This window comes from Talpa occidentalis, unplaced genomic scaffold (assembly GCF_014898055.3).
Source record: "Talpa occidentalis isolate TD23 unplaced genomic scaffold, MPIMG_talOcc4v2.1 talOcc4.9, whole genome shotgun sequence".
Classification (NCBI taxonomy): domain Eukaryota; kingdom Metazoa; phylum Chordata; class Mammalia; order Eulipotyphla; family Talpidae; genus Talpa; species Talpa occidentalis.
This window is the reverse complement of record NW_023605305.1, coordinates 72193296-72217341: the sequence shown is the minus strand read 5'-3', so window position 1 is coordinate 72217341 and position 24046 is coordinate 72193296. Positions and strand designations below refer to the sequence as shown.

General features: G+C 54.2%; 2 protein-coding genes and 1 long non-coding RNA gene across 4 annotated transcripts in view; 2 read left to right on the top strand and 1 right to left on the bottom strand.

The window, feature by feature from the left end:
• Positions 1-9834: 9834 nt before the first annotated feature.
• MGAT4B (alpha-1,3-mannosyl-glycoprotein 4-beta-N-acetylglucosaminyltransferase B) lies at positions 9835-20012 on the top strand. 2 transcript variants are annotated; one of them, XM_037499364.2, is made up of 15 exons: positions 9835-10101; positions 15661-15840; positions 15930-16070; positions 16163-16296; positions 16723-16769; positions 16987-17100; positions 17338-17413; positions 17509-17623; positions 17908-18038; positions 18197-18304; positions 18424-18617; positions 19004-19082; positions 19165-19252; positions 19334-19446; positions 19537-20012. In XM_037499364.2, exons 1-15 carry the CDS (start codon positions 10005-10007, stop codon positions 19558-19560), a joined length of 1641 nt encoding a protein of 546 aa, XP_037355261.1. In that variant the 5' UTR covers positions 9835-10004; the 3' UTR covers positions 19561-20012. The 2 variants fall into 2 exon arrangements, with proteins under 2 accessions (XP_037355261.1, XP_037355262.1); XM_037499365.2 differs by lacking the exon at positions 16987-17100 and having other exon boundaries at positions 9954-10101.
• A 1080-nt stretch (positions 20013-21092) lies between these two features.
• LTC4S (leukotriene C4 synthase) lies at positions 21093-23871 on the bottom strand. The gene is made up of 5 exons (XM_037499965.2): positions 23739-23871; positions 21840-21939; positions 21670-21740; positions 21501-21582; positions 21093-21331 (listed from the first exon to the last, which is right to left on the bottom strand). The coding sequence occupies exons 1-5, from the start codon at positions 23794-23796 to the stop codon at positions 21193-21195; spliced, it is 450 nt and encodes a 149-aa protein (XP_037355862.1). The 5' UTR covers positions 23797-23871; the 3' UTR covers positions 21093-21192.
• Positions 21637-24046, top strand: part of LOC129145142 (uncharacterized) — a 28860-nt gene continuing 26450 nt past the window's right edge. The window contains exon 1 of the long non-coding RNA XR_008550266.1: positions 21637-21766. This is a non-coding gene — a long non-coding RNA (uncharacterized LOC129145142). The remainder of the gene's footprint in view (positions 21767-24046) is intronic.

The window sequence follows — 24046 nt, the reverse complement described above, 5'->3', positions numbered from 1 at the left end:
AGGAGATGGAAGCACTTCCCATGCTTACAGATGGGGAGAAACAAAATAATCAAAATGACTATCCTGCCTAAAGTGATATATAAAATTAATGCAATCCACATCAAAATATCAATATTCTTCAAAGAAATTCAACAAAAAATATTGAAATTTATATGGAACCACAAAAGCGTCAAGCAGAAAAATCAATCCTGAGAAAAAAGGAGAAACAGAAGTATCACATTACCCGACTTAAACTTTGCTATACTGCAACGATCTTAAAAATAAAATGGCATCAGCACAAAAAAGTAGATACAATGGAACCATACAACAGAATTGAAAACCCAGAAATAAAGCCATATACATATCCAAACCTAATCTATGACAAAACAATCCCAACCATACAATGGGGAAAGGAGAGTCTCTTTAACAAATGATTCTGGGAAAATTGGAAGGCCACACATAAGAGAATAGAGTTGCTAACTCCATACTAAAAATAAATTCCAAATGGATTAAAGATTTAGATATAAAACCTGCAACAATAAGATATATAGAAGAAAACATTGGTAATATGTTTCATGACATGAACAATAAAGATGTTTTTTAAGACTCAACCCCTATGGCAAGGGAAATAAAAGCAAAAAGAAACAACTGAGATTATCTCAAGTTAAAAGCTTTTACCAAGCAAAAGGTATATAATATTAAAAATACTGAATAATAGAACATATTCACATAACATATAACTGACAAGGGGTTACTATCCAAGATATATAAAAAATTTATACAGCTCAATAATAGAAAAACAACCCAATTAATAAAATAGGCAGCAGAAATGGACACTTCACCAGAGGGTATTCAAGAGGCCAGCAGATACATGAAAAATGTTCATCATTGTTTCCAACAAGAGAGATGCAGCTTAAAACCACAATGAAGGGCCTCCAGGTGGCGCAGCGGGTTGAGCGCCGCACTGTGAGGCTGTCCGCAGCCTCTACAGCGCAGGTTCAATTCCCGGCCAGCCAGGGAGAAACCCACATGGCGTGGCAGACCTCTCCTGACTCGCCCGCTGCTCCCCTCAGCAGTGTATTTCAGTCTGCTTGTTCTGTTCCCCGCTCTGTCTCTGGTGGATCCTCTCATCCTCCTGCACCTCTGACCTGTACCCCAGTTCTTGTATAAATAAATAAATCTTTTAAGAAAAAGCCCACAATGAAACACTATCTCATACCCACGAGAATGTCATACTAAAAAGACCCCTATCAATAGTGCAGGAGAGGATGTGGAGAAAGTGAAATCCTATTACACCATTGGTGGAAATGTAACTAGTGCAGCAATTGCGGAAAGTAATTTGGATCTATCTTAAAAAACTAAATAAGGAAATACTGCATGGCCCAGAAATCCCACTGTTGGGCTCTATCCAAACATTGTGTTGAAACCATCAACACAAAAACAACTATATGCTCTACAATCTTTATTGTAGCACTATTTACAATTTACATTTAGGATGAAAGCATTCTAAATACCCACCAATAGAAAACTGGATCAAAAAGATGTAGTACATCCACTCTATGGAACGCTATTTAGCCAAAGTAATGATGAAATGCAGTCATTTACAGCAAAATGGAGGGAGTTCAAGGGAATTATGTGTAATAAAACTAGTCAATGACAAAAACAAATACTGGACATTTACATAGTGGATGATTTGACAAATTAAAATACAAAAACTAGCAGACCTTAATAAATGCAATGAGGGCTCTGAGGTTAGGAGGGAAAGGGGAGGAAGAAAGGGATAAGGGAGAGTAGTGTGAAAAAAATAAATAAAAATGGGGATCTCCTTGGTGGGCAGGGGTTAAAATCTCAGCACTAGCAAGCTAGTGCCAGCCACTGTGGCATGAGTTCAATCCCCTATGGGACAGCAGACCTCTCTTGTCTTGCCTGTTGCTCCCCTCAGCAGTATATTTCAATAGATCCACCTGTTTTGCTCCCCACTCTGTCTCTGGCGAAACCTCTCAATACCCCCCTCCCCCGCACAACTTTGGCCTACACCCCAGTTCATGTATGCATAAATAAATAAAATAAATCTTAAAAAAATATTTAATTAATTAAAAGGATATAAAAGAGGTGGTTGAAAATCCTGGAAAAATGGAAATTAAAAATAAAAATACCATATGATTCAACAAATTAAACTATTGGGTATTTACCTGAAAAAAATAAATAAAATACTAATTCAAAAGGATACATGCACCTTTATGTTCATTGCAGCATTATTTACAGTAACCAAGATATGGAAACAACCACATCCGTGGATGAATGTGAACCCAAGCAAAGGCTCACTGCTTAAAGCACATAAAGACTAATCACTATGGTACCATCTTTTGAGGAAAGAGTTTATTTCAAGATCAGACATTAAAGGAGATAGGAAGCAAGACTCAAATCTCTCTCCCTGACGTGAGAGTCTATTACAGAAACAGAGAAAGGAAGTGGCGAAAGTTAGAAATGTTAAGGTATGAGCTTGGCAAAGTCTGGTTGGCATTACAAATCAGTTTTCATATGTACAGAGTTTCCAGATTCTTGTAGTCTTTGTTGATAGACACTCTTGCTTCTAAATATAGTTTGAGCAGCTGCTGACAGACCCCCCCCTCCACCCCGCCACTTTTGAAAGTAGTGTGGGCTGCCCCTTTTGTTTGTTTTCTTAGTTCTATGTTAGTGGTCTCTCAGTTCTGGCTTGCTTAGAATTTGCCTAAGGTCAATTGTTTCTGCTCATGTTTGGATTATATGACTCACAAATGAGTATCACACTCTGTTGCATCTATAAAAGTTCAAAAGGTAATTAAACATGTATAATTATTCTGAGGGGTCAGCCATGGTTTTGAATAGATAAGGAAAATATAGTATATAGTCATGCATTGCTTGACATGTTTAGGTAAACAATGTACTGCATATACAAGGTTGTCCCAATAGACTATATCATATAGCCTATGTGTGTTATTAGCTTTACCATCTAGGTTTGTGTAAGCACACTGTATGATGTTCACACAATGATGAAATCACCTAACAATACATTCTCAGATTGTGTCCTCATCATTTAATGACATACAACTGTATATATGTAATGGAATACTACTCAGTTGTGAAAAAGAATGAAATCTTGCCATTTGTGGCATGGATGAATCTTGAGTGTATTATGGTAAGTGAAATAAAAAGAACCAAATACCTTAAGATTTCACTTACAACTATGTGAAATCTAAAAAAATGAAACAAATTAAACAACAAAAACCTAGAGAGAGAAAACAGATAGGTGATTACCAAAGGGGTGGAGGGTTAGAAGGTGGAGTAAATTGGTAAAGGGAATCAAGAGGTACATTGCGTACAAACTTCCAGTTACAAAATAAATAAATCAAGAACATGTAATGTACATCATGGAGACTATATTCAATTTGAAAGTCACCAAGAGAAGATTAGACTTAGTGTGATGATCATTTTGCAATGTATATAAATGCCAAATTAATATGTTATGTACCAAAATCTAATGTTGTATATCAATTGTACTTCATAAAAAATTTCAAGACTGGGCCTCCCCGGTGGCGCAGCGGTTGAGCGCTGGATTGCGAGGCTGCCCGCAGCCTCTGCAGTGCCGGTTCGATCCCCGGCCACCAGGTGAGGGTCCCACATGGCGCGCAGACCTCTCCTGCTGCCCGCTGCTCCCCTCGGCAGTATGTTTCATTCAGTCTGCCTGCTCTGCTCTGCTCTCCGCTGCTCTGACTCTGGTGAATTCTCTCACCCTCCCGCACTTCTGACTGTGTTCAGTGCTTGTATAGATAAATAAATAAATCTTTAAAAAATATATAGTTAACATTTAAAAAAACAATTTCAAGACTATTAATATTAAAATGAAATATAAAAATACACATAAATTTGTGACATAGAAATACCTGTGATTCATTAGCTCAGTAAGTTATAAACTATAGAGGCAGAATAAATAAATACCAGAAATACAAAGAAATAGTGAATATTCAACCACTAATTTGAAGGGTCTATAAATCCTGTAACGAGGATGAGAGACCCTGTGACAGTTATGAATACTGTTAAATCTGCTGACTTTGCTGCCTACGTTCATAATTGAAGGAAATACCAAGTTTCAGTTAGAGATTAGTGAAAATGAAGGATTCTATTTTCTCATCTCAGGTCCTGCCCCACGCCCCCACTCCTGGATCCCTGAAGTGCAGGCTGAGAAATCCCCATGAAAAAGGATGGAAGACCGGGCTACCTCCTACAATTGTTTCAGGAAATCTCCAGGAAAGCCAAGTGGGTTTAGGGCTGCCGCAAGTAATCCCCACAATAGGGCATTTTCACTGTGTGGGAAGCAAGGACAAAGGAGAGAGCCACAGGCTGGGTCTGCAGGGAAAGCAAACCACTTTGCCTGTTTAGCCCCATTCTTCTTCTGGGTGGGGCCCAAGTTGCTGTCCCCAGACACAAAAAGTTGAACTCTCAGGAGAGGGGCTAGACTGTCCACCGTTCCCCTTGCCCCACATGACAGGTACAGCAGTGCCTGGAGGGAGTTTGAGTTGCAGACAGGCCCTGAGGAATAAATTACTGCAGGAACACAAAGAACAGCCAGGCAACAGCTGCCCCGACTTTTAAGGATAAAGTTGGGAGTGTGAGGTTGAAGTTAGGGAAAGGTTAAAGGTCTCCCAGCCCTGGACTGCAGGGCCTGAGGGAAGGGGCGGGGAGGATATTGGAGGGGTGAGTCTGGCTATGGTAGAAAGGAGGAAAGCTCTATCTCCAGCTCTATCTCCACCCCAGCTTTCCTTTGAAATGTCCCTTTTCTCCCTAGTGTACAATCCTTTCAAGACAGTTAGACCTGGCGCTGACCCAGTGTCAGCCAAATGATGGGTATGTGCCCCTGATGTGGTCCAGAAGACCCCCTAACTGGGATTCTGATGGGGTAGTGGGGAGGGGGTACAGAAAGCAGACTGGCTGCAGGGATCTCCAGGGAAAGACTGCCCTCAATCTCCACTGCCTGGACACTAGGGATGCCAACCCCAGCCATCCTGCCTCCTCTCCTGGCCCTCGCACTCTCCATCACTCCAGGCTTTCCCACATCCCTAAGCCAATCACCACCCTACTCTCCCATGCTCAGGCTTCAGGAAAGAGTTGCAGCAGCTCCCCCCTTCATCCCTGCGCCTCCTATTGTTAGGGGGAAAGGAAGTCCCGAGCTAACTCCATACAGGCTTTGTGGACTCCACCCCGACTCCTTCAAGACACTGGAAACTACAAATCCCATGATCACCAAAGGGAAGGTTGTGAGGACCTGAGGACAGAGTTAAGCAACTATGTTCTCTGTTTGAGTATTTAACCGACAATGTGGCCGGGGGTCGCTCTCTTGGCCACATGGTGTGCTTGGTTTTTTGCCAGCTTGGCAGGTCATTGGGATTCCAGGTCAGCGGAATGGGTAGGACGCATTTATGAACTTATTTCCCTCTTTTTTTTTTTTTTTAAGATTTATTTATTTATGCTTGACAGAACTGGGGTACAGGCCAGAGGTCTTGGGGGGGGGCGGGTGAGAGGATTCACCAGAGACGCTGTGGGGAGCAGAACAGGCAGACTGACTGAAATACACTGCTGAGGGGAGCAGTGGGTGAGTCAGGAGAGGTCTGCTGCGCCATGTGGGTTGCTCCCTGGCTGGCCGGGATCGAACTTGTGCTGCAGAGGCTGTGGATAGCTTCATAGGTTGTGTCTTAACCCCTTGTGCCACCAGGGAGACCCTTATCTCCCTCTTTTTCTCCCCAAGTTTTTCATTTCCTCATTTCCCCTTCCCTTGTAAATAAACCTTTTATCAACCTTTTCTGTGTGTCTGCAGTTTAGCATTAATAAGTCCCCTTTAAGCATGCAAGTGAGGACCCATGGTCAGGTAACCGGTTTTATATCAGGGTTGCTCTGTAACACTATAACAGTGTAATCTAAAAAAGGGAGGTTCCATGTTCCCTGCCCCACCTATTGAAGGGTGGAGCTGAGCAGAGAGGGGAAGCTAAGGACTTGCAGAGAAGACTTGGAGGAGGTATGTGGAGCAGAAACAAGTGAAGAAGTCCACATGCTTCTTGGCCTTGCACCAGGCACTTGGGGGACATAGGAGACACTTGGAAGAGATGTGAGAGACCCATGGGGAGGCAGCCTTTACCTAGACATGTACTTTGATTTTGCTTCTTTCCTTCCAGACTTACCTGGCTCCTCCTGCCCCTTTCCTGTGGCTCCCCACCAGTAGGTGCCTTAGATTTGTGGCAAGCTTTTGGGCTTTAGTGGCCCCACTTTGGGCCAAGCCTGTTTCAGTGGGCATTGTTTTTTTTTTTTAATTTATTTATTTATGCATACAAGAACTGACGTACAGGCCAGAGGTGCAGGGCAGGGGGCTGAAAGGATTCACCAGAGACAGAGTGGGGAACAGAACAGGCAGACTGACTGAGATACACTGCTGAGGGGAGCAGCGGGCTAGTCAGGAGAGGTCTACTACACCATGTGGGTTGCTCCCTGGCCGGCCAGGGGATTGAACTCTCAAACTTGTGCTGCAGAGGCTGCAGATAGTTTCATAGTACTGTGCTTATCCCCTTGTGCCACCAGGGAGGTCCTTGGTGGGCATTTATGCACGAGGAGATGGGTAACTTTGGGTGTTTCATTGGGGAACTATTATCCTTTTTTCTGTGTGCTATGCACTCTAATGCTATTAAAGTTCTTTTCTAATAAAGGTCTTTTTTTTTTTAAATATTTATTTTGTAGAACAAGGTTATAGGCCAGAGGTGTAGGGGGTGAGAGAATTTACCAGAGACAGAGTGGGGAGCAGAACAAGCGGATTGAATGAAATACACTGCTGAGGGGAGCAGCAGCGGGCAAGACAGGAGAGGTCTGCTGCACCATGTGGGTCACTTCCCTGACCGGGGATTGAACTCATGCTGTAGTGGCTGGTCACCACCCGATAGGGCTGTGTCCTTAACTCCTACACCACCAGGGAGGCCCCCTTCTACTAAAAGTCTTAGAGTACACACTAAGAATATGCATTGTCTTTATGTGGCAGATGGCAGAACCCATTTGGGGGTCCTGGGTTGCAACTCACTCTGCCCACTAACACTTCTGCCCTTAAGTCAAAGTATGGAGGGGAAAGGGACTCAGATGAGCTTCCCAGACTTTATTCACTCAAAGGCCAAATCCCTCATTTTGAAAGGGGGCCCCACAGCACGACTGTGGGACAAGACTGGCTGTGGCCCAGAGCCACTGGCTGTGGCTGGTGTTTCCCACACCACTGGCTATGGTGCTGAGTTTCCCCGCCTGCCCACCCACCAGAAGCTGCCGCCTGTGATCAGCAGCCCCCACACTGCCCCCCACCCCAGGCACAAGCCAGGTTGGAACATGAAGCATGAAGGGGAGTTTCCCGTTGGCTGCCCAGAGCGCTAACTCTGCCATTTTGCAGCCTCCAGGATGGCTACACAGCAGCCCTCCCTCACCCCCAATATTTTGGCCTTTTTATACTTGGCACCTAGATGGCAGAATGGGCCAATGAGATGAAAACAAAATGTACCAATAGTGTTCATCAGTTCATCATTCGGTGCCAGACTGGCTGATAGGTCCTAAAATGGGCCAATCGGTCAGTTAGAATTGAAAACAGGCAGGTATCAACTAGGGTGGGGAAACCAGAAAGAGGATACAGAGCAGGGTAGGAGCCAGTTTGGGACTCCCACTCTGTTCTTCCTGCACCTGTCTCTGGGCCTGTTGCTGACACCACCTGAAAAGAGCACAAAAGTCTCCAGGCCTGGTGTCTGAAAGAGCTGTTTGTTATTGGTGTGGGCCAACAACTCACAAAGAGCTGTAATGCTGGTATTGCTAACACTGCCTCTTGTGATCGGGTGACCAGCACTACGTCAATGCTGCCCAATACTGCTGGTGGCCGGCACTCTGTGTCCAGGTTACTTTTGAGAGCTGTTAACGTGGTGTATCTAATCGTCCAGCACCTCCTCCTAGTGCTGCTGCCTCCGTTGCTGTCTGGTCCAACACCCAGTGCTGTCCATCTTGACCTTCTGTGGTGTCAGCTCAGCAATCCCACCTGTGAGCACCTCCAGCTGCGGTGAGTTGCATCCTGGCCCAATGCTTGCCGGTGTGCCATGAGCTCCAGGTCCTCACTGCCTGGACGGTTCCATCTTGAAAGAGTGACCTTTTGTTTGGGATTTCTGGGCACTGTGGACACAATCTGGGGTGAGACAGCCCACCTCTTGTGGCCTTAGAAACTCTTTGTTTCCACTGTTTGTTAAATAAACACCACTGTTTTCCCTGAGCCTGAGTGGTCTTGCAATTGTGTGCATGGTTGAGAACCCACAAACTGACTTGTCCTCTACCTGCCCACTGTACTATTGACCTGCTATAGCATCCCTACAGCTCTGTCTCAATTTCACTAGTTTAATAATTTTCATGAAACCAACTCACTTTGAAACATGTATTAAATATATTTGGGAAAAAAATTAAACCCTTTGTATCACAATTCAAATGCAATACCATTATCACATTGAAGAGGCCTGTGAAAACACAGGAACACAAGACAAGACAGTTTTCCCCCGAAGGCTGTGACAACACCTTCTCAGTAAGTTCACTAGAGAACAGTATCCCCAGTCAGTGTTGGAATCAGGTCTGCAGGAAAACTGAGGCCAGTCACTGAGTCGAGCTCCAGGATCAAGTCCAGCTGATCTGATCTTCTCCTTATAAGCACCTTGGCAGGACAAATAGCCAAGCCCACAGGGTCAGGCTTTCACCCTGCCTCAGGTGCAGCCCTGGCTGGAAGAGGAAGACAAATCCCCAGCGACTCTGTGTGGACCCACCACCAAGAGGCCGCTCCCACCACACCCCAGGGGCAGGGGGCTTCCTGCAGCCAGTGCGGCCAACCAGGACTCGGCAACGGTGTCAGGGCAAGCAGGGCAGCGGGCGCTCCTCAAATGCCTTCCCTGAGGCAGTGCTGGTCGAATTCCTTTATTTGCACCCTTCCTGCTTACACCGAGGACTGGGGGAAGCCTGCAGTTAGTACGAGAATGAAGGGGTGCGTGCCCTGAAGGGAGAGGAAGCGCTGGCCGAGGAGCGCCCTGCTCCGCATCGCGTCACAGTCACTCGTGCGGAAACCAGAGGCCCGGCCTTGCCCCCAGGCTGGTCACTGTGCTCAACAGGACTCTCTTCCTTACGAAAACGACCGCAGTTCCAATTCTGTGGAGCAGGAGCGCCTCCCTCGCCCCTCGCAGGCCCTAACCCCGCAGAGTAGAGAAAGTTCCTGGGAGGATCCGTGGCGGCAGCGGCCTCTCGGGCGCAGGCTCCCCCCACCGCTCCGTCCTCAGGCGGGCAACACCAAGTCCTGTCCCGCCGCCCGGACGCCCCTCAGACCTGGGGCGGGCACCTGCGGGTGTCTGAGTAAATGTGAGTAGGGTTCGGACCCGGACCGGGGCTTTATGAAGGAGACGTTACTGGAGAAGGGTTGGGGGCCCGAGGGCTGCCTCCCCCACAGCCGGTCCGCACTCGCCCAGGCGCCAGCCTTGACCTACCTGAGGCTGAAGCCAGGCGGCCGGAAGTCGGGGGCGCACGAGCGCAGCCCGAGACTGCGGTCCGGAACCCGGCGGGCGGGGTCCCGGTGCGGGTCCCCCACCCCGCCCCCTCGCGGTGCTGGCGCGGCGGCGGGTGCTGCGGCCCCTTTAAATCCGGGCCGCCCCGCCCTTCGCCGCCGACTCGGCGGCGGCCCCAGATCCTGGCCGGGCCGCGGCTCTCGCCGCCCGCCTAGCCCAGCCCGGCCCGGCCGTGTGGTGGAGCCGAGGCCGCCGGCGCCCCGCGCCCGGGAGCAACCGCAAGCGCGGTGCCCGGCCCGGCCCCCCGCCCCGCCCGCCGCCCGGCCCCGGGCCCCCAGCGCCTCTCCGCTCCGGGGCCGGGGCCCCCGCCGCCTCCTGGTCCCCGAGCCCCGGCCCCGGCCCCCCGGGCCATGCGGCTTCGGCCCCGCCGGCGTCGGCCGCGCACCGGAGGAGATGAGGCTCCGCAATGGCACCTTCCTGACGCTGCTCCTCTTCTGCCTGTGCGCCTTCCTCTCGCTGTCCTGGTACGCGGCGCTCAGCGGCCAGAAAGGTGAGCCCCGCGCCCCGTCCCGCACCTGGGCGCACCTGGGCGCCGGCGGCCCGACCGGGGTCCGGGCAGTGGCCGCGGGAAGCGGCCGGAAGCCGACGCGGGCGCCCCTTCCCCGCCCGGGCGGCGAGGGAGGACGCCCCTCCCATCCTCGCCCCCACTTGTTTGCTGCGAGAATAACGAAATTCTCCACCGGCCTGGGCTGGGCCGGGCCGAGCCCTCGGGACCGGCCTTCACGAGTCCAGTTGTGCCGATCGTAGGGCAGGTCGCTCCCACTGGCAAGTTGGAGACCTCAGAGTTCTCGGAGAGGGACAGAGACAAGGTCACAGAGGTGGCTGTGACCAGGTGGTCCCCCAGGTACCAGCTCCAAGCACCTGGACTGGAACAAGCACGATGTTGCTGAGACAGGTATGAGGCGGCAGCCAGACATCCAGGCAGTAGCACCCACCCCAGCCCATTGTGGGCGCTTTTCCCTGGGGCCTCCTAGCCCTCCTCCATGACATCTGGCCCCAGGACTCCTCCCCAGGGACCTGGGTCCTGGGGAAGCCTTGTTGTGGCTGATGACCTGGAGAGTGGGACACCTCAGAAGCAACAAGCCCAGCCCCTTACTTAAGAGTAAGTGAGTCTATGGTCTCCGTGGGCCACAACCCCCCACCTGAGGTTGGGTCAGGCTGGCCAGCCCATCAGCATAACCTGAGACTGGGGTGGTAGTTGGAACCCCACCACTGGCTGGAGTGTCTCAGTATTGGTTGGCATGGTTAGGTCTGAGTGAGGCCTTCTCAGACCCTTGTCCTCCCAGCCTGCAGCGCAGGGGTGGGGGGTGGGAAGCTGCTTCCTTCCTGCCTCCTGGCCTTCCTGCCAGACGCCTAAGCAGGATCAGGCTGAAGCCAGCTGACCCTCTCTCCCTCCCACCTCCTGCTTTCCAGTTCCCCAGCACTGCACTAACTGAGGCCGAGGGAGAAGCAGGAGTCTTCCTGACCCTTCAAACTCCTACTAGCCTCACCTTGCTCCTGCCTGCCCAACCCAACCCAACCCAGCCTTGCCTACAATGTTCTAAAAAGGGGGAGTCCCAGTTGGCTACTGAGTCAGTGTCCAGAAGTTGTGGATTGGTGGCCTTGGAGTTCCAGGGATCCGTAGGGCTTGGCACCAGGAGGGCACGGCTAGGGCAGAGTTCTCTGTGTCCACAAGTGGGGTGTGTCACCTAGGCGATGGCATCTTATCCTTGAGATTGGCCACGTAGGCCAGTTGTAACAAAGGCCAAGGTGGGGCCATATCTGACAGCCTGACGGCCTGGAGCACATTTTTCTGACTGTGGGTGGACAATGAACCCTTGCATGCCATCGGGCCCCAGTTCCTATATGCGTCCTACAGCAGCCACATGCCTTCAGCCTGAAGTCTGGAGCTGCAACACAGAACCTCCGCAAGAAAAACTTTAGGAGCATGACTGGCCACAGGAAGCCAGAGTCCGAGAGCAGTGGAGTAAGGGAAATAATCATTGGCTCCATCTAGTGCCCACTCTCCCCAATCGGGGCATCCAGAAGGATGGCACCCCAAGGATCTTGAGAACAGGAGAACACCCCAGCCAAAAAAGTGTGGTTTCAGATGCAGGGGTCCTTAAGCCTGTGCATAGAAACCCAGGAGGCTGTGAGGTGTGGTGAGGGGGTGACCTGGGCCTTGCCTGTTGAGAGTTACCATTGTTTCTCATCGCTCAATAGAGCCAAGTTTTTGGAGACCTAAAGAAAAGCCAGAATCTGGGCTATTACATGAACCCCTCTTCAGTGTTACATGTAGACAATTGTGTTAGCTCCTAGGGAAAATTGGACTAAACCAGTCTCAGGCCAGGCTAGACCCTAGCTTCCAGTTTGCAGCAAGTAGGGAGCTCAGGAAAGTGCTGGCCTAGGCACCCATACTTAGAGGAAGGGCAGAGGAACCTGATTCTGCAGAGCAGGGAGTAGAGAAGAAGAGGGCAGCAGGAACAGGTGGCATCCTAGAAGCCAAGGGCCAGGAAAGACTCATAGGCCTTAGCGCGACAGGCCCTAGATTTGAGTTTGGGACCCACTTTCACATCCAGCCTTGACCAAGTTTGTGCCACAGCTCCACTAGTGCTCAGATTGTATGCCTCAGTCAAACACTGCTAAAGGTCTGTCCACATAGCCAAGCACCTGCTAAAGACTGGCCTCCAGGGGGCCAGCCTTGGCCTTACTGACCTCCTAGTGTCCAGGTTATCCCCTTTTCTCTGTCCAGGGCCAGCTCACCCCTTAAGCAGGATTTCTGTAACAATGGACATCCTCCCTGACTCCCGGGAGGGTGGTTGCAAAGCCTAGAGAGGTGGACACTTGCTCCTCTCCATTCCCCTGGCCCCGCCTGCACTTTAACAGCACACCTTCACTGCACCTGCCACCTGCCTGTACCCCTCTGAGCCTTTTTCACATTCATTAGTTACAGGGCACAAGGACTTGGCTCTTGAATCTGTTTCTTCTACCAGGGGGAACCAGGAGGAAGATGTGGTGTGAGGACCTCAGATGTCCTAATTATTCTTCCTTCAGATGGTGGTGGGGGGTGGAGGGAGTAGCAAAGACTCTAATAGTATAGCCACAGCTGAGGAAGTTCCCTGAGGTCAGCTTACACCTGGGACTAGGCCTCCAGCCTGGCTCTTCCCGGTAGGAAGATGTGGGTGGAACGGAAGCCAAGGTCCCCTTAGCCCTAGCTCCCAGAAACTTCTGCCTATTCCCCCAAAGGCCTTTTCCCTTTCCACCACTGAGCTGCCTTCCCATACCACTCATGATTTCATGTCAATCACCGGCCCACGGAAGTGGGCTGCCGGGATGGCCTGGCAGAGCCTCAGCCTAAGGTCCAGACCAAGGGGAGGCAGCCACAGGGCTTGAGTTTCTGGCGTCGGGAGACAAGGACAGAATGGGCCCATGACCAGAGAAGCAAGGGCTGAGAGTCCAACCGGGGGCCTTGCAGTCGGGAAGTTAGGAGCAGGAGAAGGCAGCTGAAGGACAGAGCCTGTGTTGTGCAGGGAGATCACAGAAGGTTGGGTATGAGCAGAAACTCACAAGCCTGTCACCTCCTGGGAAACAAGAAGCCCGCGGCCTGGATGAAGGGAGGCCAGGGTGATTCAGGGCAGCAGTGCCCATTCATACTACCCTGCCTGTGCACCTGGGACATGCTAAGTTGGACAAAGCTTGACCCATTTACAGAACAGAATAGGCCAGGGGGAGGGATGGGGGATTGGGGTGGGAGGGAGGGAGGGAAGGAGGGCTCCTCACCGTCCCCCACTTCAAAGTGGTCCTATTGCAGGATGCTGCCTTGGGTATGGCCAGTGGCACAAGAGCTGTCCCTGCAAGACTTAGAGACTCTGCCAGGTAGGAGGGGGGCCACCTACTTTGTTCAAGTGTCTAGGAGGCTCTGAACTCCTTTCCAGGAATGCTCCTTGCCTCCACTCTCTCCTTCCTGTCAGGAACTGTCCCAGAGGAGGATGCCTACTCAGGCCACTCCTCTCTGGGCTGGGCAGGAGTGTGTTGGTGGATGGCCTGTGTCTTTCAAGGGGTCAGGTATCCAGGGTAACCCAGCCTGGGAACCTAGTGTGGAGCTTCTGCAGATCTAGTAACCTGACTCCTCCACACACCTCCTTCCCAAGCCTGTAGTTGGAAGCAGAAGTGGCCTTGGCCTTTAGCTTCAGGTGGCAGGGTGTGGGACAGGAGCTGGGGTCAGCTGGTCAGTGTGGAGGTCCTAAGGGTCCATTCATTTGTCTCCTCTCCCCCCAACCCCTCATTCCTATGTAGGGATCCCCTTCCCCTGGGATTTAGAATTAGACTGCAGTGCTGGCTGCAGAAGGAGCTATGTCTTGAGGTGCCCAAACCTTTGCCTGGTTGTGACCTTTGGTACACATGACTGTCATGTGTCAAGGGTGACACCATCCCAGGGCATTCAGGGGGCTCTGAACCCCCCAGGGAGAAAAGGACAGAAGAGCTGTTTAAGAGGAGGGGAGTAGTTCTGGAAGACCTCCTAGACTTGTCAAAGCCAGGCCTTACAGGCCACAAGTCTTCCTTAGGCCCATAAGAGCAAAGGGGACCCCACGCAGAAGAGAAGCACCTGTAGGGATGAGAGAAGTACATGTGATCGCATGCAGAAAGCAAAGTTGAGATTAGAAAAGGTCTTGAGGTTATAGCCTAGCGAGCTGCTGGCATGGGCTGCCGGCACCAGCTGCTGGTGGCAGGGATGTACTTGTTTCTTTCTTTCTTTTTTTTTTTTTTTAAAGATTTATTTATTTATTTTTTTATTTTTTATTTATTTATACAAGCACTGGGTACAGTCAGAAGCGCGGGAGGGCGAGAGAATTCACCAGAGCCAGAGCGGGGAGCAGAGCAGGCAGAAGGACCGAAGTACACTGCTGAGGGGAGCAGCGGGCGGCAGGAGAGGTCTGCGCGCCATGTGGGACCCTCCTCTGGTGGCCGGGGAGCAGCCGGGGATCGAACCGGCGTCGCAGAGGCTGCGGGCAGCTTCGCAACCCAGCGCTCAACCGTTGCGCCACCGGGGAGGCCCACTTGTTTCTTTCTTGCGGTTGGTCACTACCAGCTCAGAAGGATCCCTGAGGATCCTTCCCTGCTGTCAAGTAGCCCCACCTCTGTGCTGCTGCTGGCCCAGCCACACCGCTCCTGCCCAGGACGTTCTGACACAGGTCCCCCTGGGTTGGTTGGGCAGATCCTCGGAGGTGGCCCAGACTGAGCATAAATCTCCAGAGGGGCAGGCCTCGGGGCATTCAGAACTGTGTCCCCCCTCTGCTGCTAGCTCACTGAAGGATCCTGTATTAGTTTCTCGGCTTCATTTGCTCATCTGAACATAGGGGGCTGTGACTGCAGCAGCTACCCCGGGGCTGGTGCTGAGTGCTGGACCGTCAGCCAGCGCCAAATGGGCACTTAAGGCTCAGTCCTTAGAAGGTGGGATGTGGAGTCCAGGAAGGTTGTCTGTCTCTAGAGGACGTTGGGGATGGGACACTGTGTGATCTTCTCTGTGAAGGAGTGGGGGGTGGAGGGAAAAGCACAGAGGCTTAGAGGCGAGAAGGAGGAGGGCTGGTGGGCTAGCCAGCTTCATGAGGAAGGGCTTGTCGTTGTGCCCTGGATGGGACTTTGGGTATCCCACCCCCAGAAGGAAAAGATGCTGTAAGGAGAAGCAGAAGGGGGCCTGGGCAGCCACTGGGTGGAGAATTCAGTCTTGAGACTGCACCCCTAATGCCTACAGCTGGGGTCCAGCTGGAGATTCTGACACATTCCCCCTGGAGTGGCCCAGGCCTAACAAAGGTCTCCAGAGAGGCAGGCCTCAGGGCATTTAGAGCTGTGTTCCCTCATCCCTGATTAGTGTTGTCCCTTTTAGGGCTAGAAGTGGTCTTGCTGCCCTCCCCACTTAATATGCCTCCTTGAAGGAGAACACCTCAGTAGGGGGCAAATTCCAGAGAGGGCTAATCCTCCCTGTGGAGGCTTTTCTCCTCTGTCAGTGTGACTTCAGAGTGACCCCTGTAGACTGGCTGTCTCACAGAGGGGCATGCCACGATCTCTGCAGGCGATGTGGTGGACGTGTACCAGCGCGAGTTCCTGGCCCTGCGTGACCGTCTGCATGCAGCTGAGCAGGAGAGCCTCAGGCGCTCCAAGGAGCTCAACCTGGTGCTGGATGAGATCAAAAGGGCCGTGTCGGAGAGGCAGGCGCTGCGAGAAGGCAATCGAACCTGGGGTCGCCTAACTGGTGAGTGCTCTAGCCAGAAGCTGCAGGAGAGGTGAGGCCAGTGTAGGCCACCTTGCGGTCTTACCTGTTTGTTCCCCCCATCCACCCAGAGGACCCAAGACTGAAGCCATGGAACATCTCCCACAAACATGTGCTGCACCTGCCCACGGTCTTCCACCACCTGCCGCACCTCCTGGCCAAGGAAAGCAGCCTACAGCCGGCGGTGCGGGTGGGCCAGGGCCGCACAGGAGGTAGGGGAGGCCAGGACTGCTGGAGGCGGGGTGTTGGGCGGGTGGGGGGGTGCTGGGGTGGTGCCCAGTCTGGACCCTCTTCCCCGCTGCAGTATCAGTGGTGATGGGCATCCCCAGCGTGCGGCGTGAGGTGCACTCCTACCTGACAGACACACTGCACTCGCTCATCTCCGAACTGAGCCCACAGGAGAAGGAGGACTCTGTCATTGTGGTGCTGATTGCAGAGGCGAGTGGCTGAGGCTAGGGGCAAGGGGAGGTGTAAGGCCAGGGGAGTAAATTCCAAGGATACCTGGCTCAAAATAACCAGGAGAAATCAAAACAGGGCACCACTCCAGAGCAAAAAACTATCAGAAATTTGTCAGTTGCATTCACAGAACTATTTAGATAAAAATTTTAAAAGGAAGAAACACTGTAGCACCTCCTCCTAGAGATGCCAGTTACCTAGTGCACACTAACCCACAACCCCAGGCACCCCAAAGCACTTTTTCTGAGGCACCTGTGGCCCCCAGCCCAGCCTGACTTGATCCCCAGCCAAGAGGGCTTACTCCCCAGTGCATGGAGTCTTCTGAGGCCTGCGCCCCTCCTCCCAGTTCCTTCCTGGACCATTTGGGGTGGCAGCCAGGCTTAGGGAGTGTGCTTGTTCTCCCCACAGACTGATGGACAGTACACCTCAGTAGTGACAGAGAACATCAAGGCCCTGTGAGTACTGACAGTCCCTCAAAGCTGGTGGAGGGCAGGCCCTCTGGGTGTGCAGGGTGGCCCTGCCCCTCTGGAAACCCATTGCCCCAGTAGGCTGGATGTGGTTTCTGAAGATGTCTGCCTGATGGTGAAGAAAGGGAGGTGGTCTGGCTGACTCACTCTACCCACCCTTCAGTTGTTGGAGGTCGCAAACCCACTGGACCTTCCTGTCCCTCAGGTTCCCCTCAGAGATCCATTCCGGGCTCCTGGAGGTCATCTCCCCTTCCCCCCACTTCTACCCTGACTTTTCCCGCCTCCGAGAGTCCTTTGGGGACCCCAAGGAGAGAGTCAGGTACCAGCACCACCACCCCTGCCTTGAGCCTTCAGCAAACTGCCACTTGTGCTGAGCACCCCATCTGTTGGTGTCTGGATCTCAGGCACTTCCCTGTGGTGCCTCCATTTCTCCACTGGAGGATCTCTGCATGTATGGGGTGGGGGTGAGGGGACTCTACCTCCTCAGTGGCCTCTGTAGTAGCTACGTGATCGGCGGAGGGGTCTGAGCTCCTGAGGCCCCTGCATCTGCCCACAGGTGGCGGACCAAACAGAACCTCGATTACTGCTTCCTCATGATGTATGCACAGTCCAAAGGCATCTACTATGTTCAGGTCAGCATTGAGAGCCTGCTGGCCGGACGTGGGTGGTGACCTGCGCTGCCCATGTGCCCATGCTGAGCCTACACCCTCTGTTCACCACCATGCAGCTGGAGGATGACATCGTAGCCAAGCCCAACTACCTGAGCACCATGAAGAACTTTGCACTGCAGCAGCCCTCGGAAGACTGGATGATCCTGGAGTTCTCTCAACTAGGCTTCATCGGTGTGCAACCTCCTGCCCACTGAGCTGATCAGAACCCCTCAGTCCAGCCACCTTTGCCCCCAGTGCCTGCAGTAGCCCCCACCTGACCTATTTCCACTGCCTGCCCTCAATACTGGCTGTCTGGGCTCACCGTTCCCATCTGTGCCCTGGACTCACACCTGCCTGCAGCTGGCCACCATGTGTGCTGTTAAACCCTTCCTGGTGGCACCCAGAGGGATTAAATGGGAGAGGGATGATCGGTACTACTCACTCGGTATCCCCTCCCTCCCAACTCCCTTCCCCAGGGAAGATGTTCAAGTCCCTGGACCTGAGCCTGATTGTGGAGTTTATACTCATGTTCTACCGGGACAAGCCCATAGACTGGCTCCTGGACCATATTCTGTGGGTGAAGGTCTGCAACCCTGAAAAGGATGCGGTGAGCAGGACCTGGGGTGGGTGGAGCACACAGCCTGCAGCATGAATCGCATCAGTACCCAGCACGCCTGGCTGACAGGAGGCTTTACCGCTGGTGGGGTTGTCCTGGCCTGGTAGGTGGGGCTCAGCTGAGCTCTCCAACAATACCCCCCCTCGCAGAAGCACTGTGACCGGCAGAAGGCCAACCTGCGGATCCGCTTCAAGCCATCCCTCTTCCAGCACGTGGGCACTCACTCCTCGCTGGCAGGCAAGATCCAGAAACTAAAGGTGGGTTCTGCCACTGGAGAGCCCAGCCAATTGTAGGCAGAACCCAGGCTAGGGTGGGGTAAGGGCATGGCAGGGCAGTCAGCACCCACTCTAGCACCTTTGTCCCTTCCTGGCTGCAGGACAAGGACTTCGGGAAGCAGGCATTGCGGAAGGAGCACGTAAACCCACCAGCTGAGGTGAGCACGAGCCTCAAGACATACCAGCACTTCACCCTGGAGAAAGCCTACCTGCGTGAGGATTTCTTCTGGGCCTTCACACCTGCTGCAGGGGACTTCATCCGCTTCCGCTTCTTCCAGCCACTGCGTCTTGAGCGGTAAGTGCCAGCACCACAGGTCTACCTTGGGGCAGGGCAGGTGGCGACCAGGATACAGGCCTCACCACAAATTTCCCCATCTGCAGATATCCTTTTGTGACCCCCAACAAATCCCTTAGCTTCACCATGTCTCAGTTTCCTTATCTAAAAAGTGGGGTAGCCACCTTCTAAAGACTGAGTCAGGCAGTGCCTGTAAGAGCTCATCACCTCTTCCCTGAGTAAGGCCCTAGTTGCCTTGCAGAACCCAACAGTTGTCCTCAGTGGCATCCAGAACCCTGGGACCTACCTATTGCACTCCTGGCCCAGGCCTAGCCTTTTCTCTGCTGGGCAGTGTGCACAGGCAGTGCCCCACCCCTGCAGCAGCTCACAGGCCTGTTTATCTGCAGGTTCTTCTTCCGCAGTGGGAACATTGAGCACCCTGAGGACAAGCTCTTCAACACATCTGTGGAGGTGCTGCCCTTTGATGTGAGTGTGGCAGGGTGTGGATGTGTAACAAGGCCTTCCCTACCCACAGCCACTGGCTTCAGCCCCTTGATTTTGCTCCCAGAATCCTCAGTCAGACAAGGAAGCCCTGCAGGAGGGCCGAGCAGCTACTCTGCGGTACCCTCGGAGCCCTGATGGCTACCTCCAGATTGGTGAGTGAAGGCGTAGATGGGTGGCTGTGGAAGTAGGGAGGCTGGGTTCAGCAGGGTAACATCTCAGCGCTGTCCTTTCAGGCTCCTTCTACAAGGGTGTGGCAGAAGGCGAGGTGGACCCTGCCTTCGGCCCCCTAGAAGCTCTCCGCCTCTCCATCCAGACAGACTCCCCAGTGTGGGTCATTCTGAGTGAGGTGAGTCGTGCAGGGCAGGGTATGGGGACCAGGAAGCTGTTTCCAGTGGCTAGACCATGCCTGGGCTGACCCTGAACCCCGCTCTTCCAGATCTTCCTGAAAAAGGCGGACTAAGGCGAGGTTTCTGAGGGTGCACTTCTTTGGGCCCTGAAGCCCACAGAGTCCTGAGATGTTGTCGCAGCTGCCCCTGGAGGGCCAGGCTCAGCCGCCCCAGACTGAGGGGTTCTGCCTGGTGCGCCCCCTCAGCCCACCTGGGGTCACCGCTGGCCCGGAGGCCCTAGGAGCTGGTGCTGCCCCCGCCCGCCAGGCCGAGGGAGGAGGCAGGCGGTCCCCACACTGTGCCTGAGGCGGGCCCATGCCGCCCAGAACTGTTCGCACCCGGCTGGCTTGAGCCAGGCCGTTTTAGAAGAGCTTTTTCTTGGGCGCCTGCTGTCCCCGGCGCGAACACTGGAATGCATATACTACTTTATGTGCTGTGTTTTCTATTATTGGATACATTTGATTTTTTCACGTAAGTCCACATATACTTCTATAAGAGTGTGACTTGTAATAAAGGATTGATGAAGTGTGTGCTTCATCTGTCAGTGCTTCCAGCTGTGGCTGGTGCGGGGTGGCCCTAATCCAGGGATGCCACCCTAAACCACCTTGCCTGGCCAAACCACTAAGGTGCGCTCTGCACACGCTCCCAAAAGCTCTGCATAACCTCTGCCCCATTTCCTGTACAGTCCTTAACTGGACACAGCCAGTTGTGGGTCTGAATCTGGTCCAGACCACTCACAATCCCTGAGGACCCTTCCCCAAGTGCAGCTCCTAGTTCCTATCTTCCTACCCCAACTGCCTTTCACATCGATAACATTCCTCTGTCTCCTTGTCCCCCACCATCTCTGCCCTGCCCTTCTCCACAGTCCCCTAGACTTGCTCACTCATCTCCCTCTCTTGCCCCATCCCCGACACATTTTGGGCCCATACCGGGGCATTTGCACATGCTGTTGCCTGGTTTGGAAAGCTCTCTCTGCAGCTGGGCTAAAAATCACCTCTTTAGGGACCCTCTGGCCTGCGGGCAGGCCCTCCCTGGTTCTGGTTCCTCAGGGCATCCTGACATCCTGAGAGCACCGATCCCATCTATACTGACCACACTAGTCCCCGTGACTCCACCACACCAGAGATGTGTCATGGAGATAGAGTGGGGGTGGAGGAGGCAGGCAGAGTAAGAGAGCCCCTCCCAAGGAGGGAGTCCTGCCCAGCTCAAGGTGAAGGGAGGAGAAACGGTCAGGGGCCAGACTGGAAGCCAGGCCTGAGAGGCCAGAACGTACTCCCACCCCGCTTCACCCCGAGCCTACTTCTCTCCGCAGACCCTGAGACCAGGAACCGGATGCTGATAAGTAAAAGGTCCCTGGTATCAGTTGTGAAGACCAGGGAAGAAGGGCTAGGGCTGTTGCGGCCTGCCCGTGGAAGGGCAGGCCTCCGAGGTGGGGCAGGGGAGAGCAGTGACTACAGATACAGCCAAGAGTAGGGAGGGAGTTGGGGTCTGGGGGAGTTGGGGGCAGAGCACGAGACACCGCACGGCTACAGCCCTGTTCCCTCCAAGAGTCCACAGTCCTCAGTGCGAGACCCCTTTCAAGCAGAAAATGCACTCGGGTCCGGTAACGGGCGCTTTAATTAGACCAGGATGCGGGGGCGCACCCCTCCCCCGTCCTCCAGGCGGCCCCGGCTCTTCTCCGGCTCCGCGGACCGACGTCCCCCATCTCAGGCCCAGGGCAGCAGCTTCCCGAGCCGTCGGAGGAGCGCGGCGCGCGCCGCGGGGAGGAAGTGGAGGAGCAGGCCCAGCGCGGCCAGCGCCACGAGCAGCCAGAGCGCGCGCGCGCTCGCGTACAGCGGAGCCAACCTGCGGGCGGCGCTCGACGGGGGCGGGGCGGGGCGGCGGGCACAGGCCCCGCCCCCGCTCGCCCCCGCCTGCCCGCCTCCCTCGCGCCCACCGCATCCGGTCCGGGCGTCCCCCGCCCCCCCCCGCGGCCGGTCGGCCCCACTTCCCTTGGGCCCCGCCGGGTTCTCACCTTTGCTGAGCCGAGCGCGCATAGCCCTGGAAGTAGCGGAGGCGCGCGAATAGGTAGGCGAGGCCGCACAGGGCCGCCGCACCTGGGAGAGGGGCGCGGGGGCGGCGTGAGCTCGCGGGCGCGGGCACCTCGAGGGCTCCAGCGCTCAGCCCCTGCCCCGCGCCCAGACCTTCGTGAAAGAAGATGCCTGCGACCCAGAGCGTGGCGAGGAACAACGGGAAGTACTCGCTGCAGTTGACTCTGCGGTGGGCGCGCGGTGGCGTAAGGTGAGGGTGCCTCGGACCCTGCCCTGCCCGGGGCCGGCTGGCTCCCCGCCCCTGCCCTCCCGCCGCGTCTCACTGGGCTCGGTAGACGCGCTCGAACTCGGGCGGGCCGTTGGTGAGCGGTGGCGACACGCGGAAGGCTCTGCGCGCACAGATCACCTGCCAGGAGAAGTAGGCTGGGGGCGAAGAGGGGCAGGAGTGAGTCCTGGCCTCCCTCTGGCCGACTTCCAGTCCGGCCCCGACCTTTCTCTGTCCCTTCTCCATTGAGCTGGGCAGGACTCCGCTTTAAAGTTCTTGAGGGGGGCCCCACCGCTCTCCCCTCACCCTCCTCCCCACGTCGGGGTCACTTTCGAGCCCAGGCTGGCTCTAGGACGAGCATGGGAGCAGGGCGTGGTTCTGGGGCGCCAGGGGATAATTCACCCAGACTCCTGCGGAGTTCCTGCCTGAAGGAGCAGCTGCTTGTGCAGGACTTTGCCCCTGAATCATTTGACTTGCAAAACACAGGCAAAAGCCTGCCTCCTATCTCTAAACTTGGACCTTTGGCTCTGGGGTCCCTCCCTGGACAGGGAGTGCCGCCAGGACCTAAGTGCAGGGCTGACCACATCCTTGCAGGTGCAGGGGAGCATGCACCCTGAGATTCAGAGTCCCTGGGCCCCCACCTACGGAGCCCACCAGTAGGGACCTCCTGACTCTGCTTCAGACCAGAGTCACCCAAGCCTGTGTCCCTGGGCCTCCAAACCGCACTGTGGGCTCTTGCCTCATTCACCTATTCAAACATTCTGGACCCTGGCCTAAATCTGGAAGACATCTTGACCCCTAACCCAGGTGGTTGCAACTGAGACTCTTCTAGTCCAACCCCAGGCTCCCCAGGCTCTGTACTGTTGGGTATAGAGGAGAGGGTTAGCCCTAGGGGCTTTGAATGTTCAAGGATCTTCTCTTGGCCTCAGGCCTGGTCCCTCCTCACATGCAACCCCAATGCTAGGTGTCTCCAACTATCTTCCTACAAGTCCTGTGGCCCGGGTCCCCTTGGTGCCAGACCCTCCGCAGACATATTCCATCTCAAGCGCACTGGGAGTGTCTAAGCTGGCCGGTGGGTGCGGGACCTGGAGGTGGGCCCAGTGGCTGCATGTTGATATGGGGCTAGAGATCAGTTCAGTCCATATGCTCAGCACCCCCAGGGCTCCTGCCCCAGACTGTGCTGTGTCCTGCCCATACTGTGCCAGGCAACAGTGTCTGGAGCAGCAAGACTATGTAGCCAGGTAATGTATCCTGCCCCTGCTCGCCCCCGCCTGCCTGCCTCCCTCGGGCCCACCCCCATCCGGGCCTAAGAATGGCACCAAAAAGGCATCTTAGGAAGGGTGGGTGGGGCATGGAGTAGGTTCTAGCCCTGGCTGGCTGGTTTCACATGGTCCCAACATACAGAAGGTACCTTTGAAGGCAGGGCAGAGAGATAGGACCTTCCTGTGGGAACATTCAGAGAAAGGACAGCTGAAGAGGGCAGGGATTGGCTGGAGCTCATCAGCATCAGGCCATGGCTACCCACTACTATACTACCCTTTCATCCTGGCAACAGGCTCCCTGCCCATGTCTTACAGCCGAGTACAGCTGGGCTCCCCACCTTCTCCCTGAAAGCTCCTACTCTCTTGCAGGTTTCACTATGCTGGTGGAGGGCTCACCACCCCCACCCCTTGCCAGACATTGGCATTCCCACCTCAGTTGCTCCCCAGAGGCATATCCATTTTGCTGCCCCATCCCTTTGAAAAACACCCTCTTACCCTTTGCCCCTGCCCAGGATTTCACAGTGCCTTCATACATTCCTCAGGGTTTCCCCCTGGGGAAAGTGCTAGCACGCATCTTTGGATGTGGGCCATCCAGAGGGGCATCCCTGCGTCTGCCCCTCATGTGGTCCTGGACAGCAGAAGACAGACTGCGGGGGTCTGAGACCCACCCACCTCCCCAGCAGGAATCAGCCCACCTTGCAGCAGGACTCCCAGGAGGGTGACAGTGGCCAGAAGAGCCACCTCGTCCTTCATGGTGCCTGTCTGGAGCTGTGAGGTCGGGACCGCTGAGAGAGGCTGACTGTGGAGTTCTTATCAACCCAGTCTCCTATTGAGTCTGGCCCAGGAGAAAGAGTGGCTGCTCTCCCCGCCCCTTTCAGGGGAGGGAGGTTGAGCCCAGGGGTGTGACCAAGACCAGAGAGAGTCAGGGAGCTTTGGGCTGGGTGGGCAGGACCCAGAGCAGCTGACTGCTGACAGCCCAGCTACTTCCTCCCAGTCCTTGCCC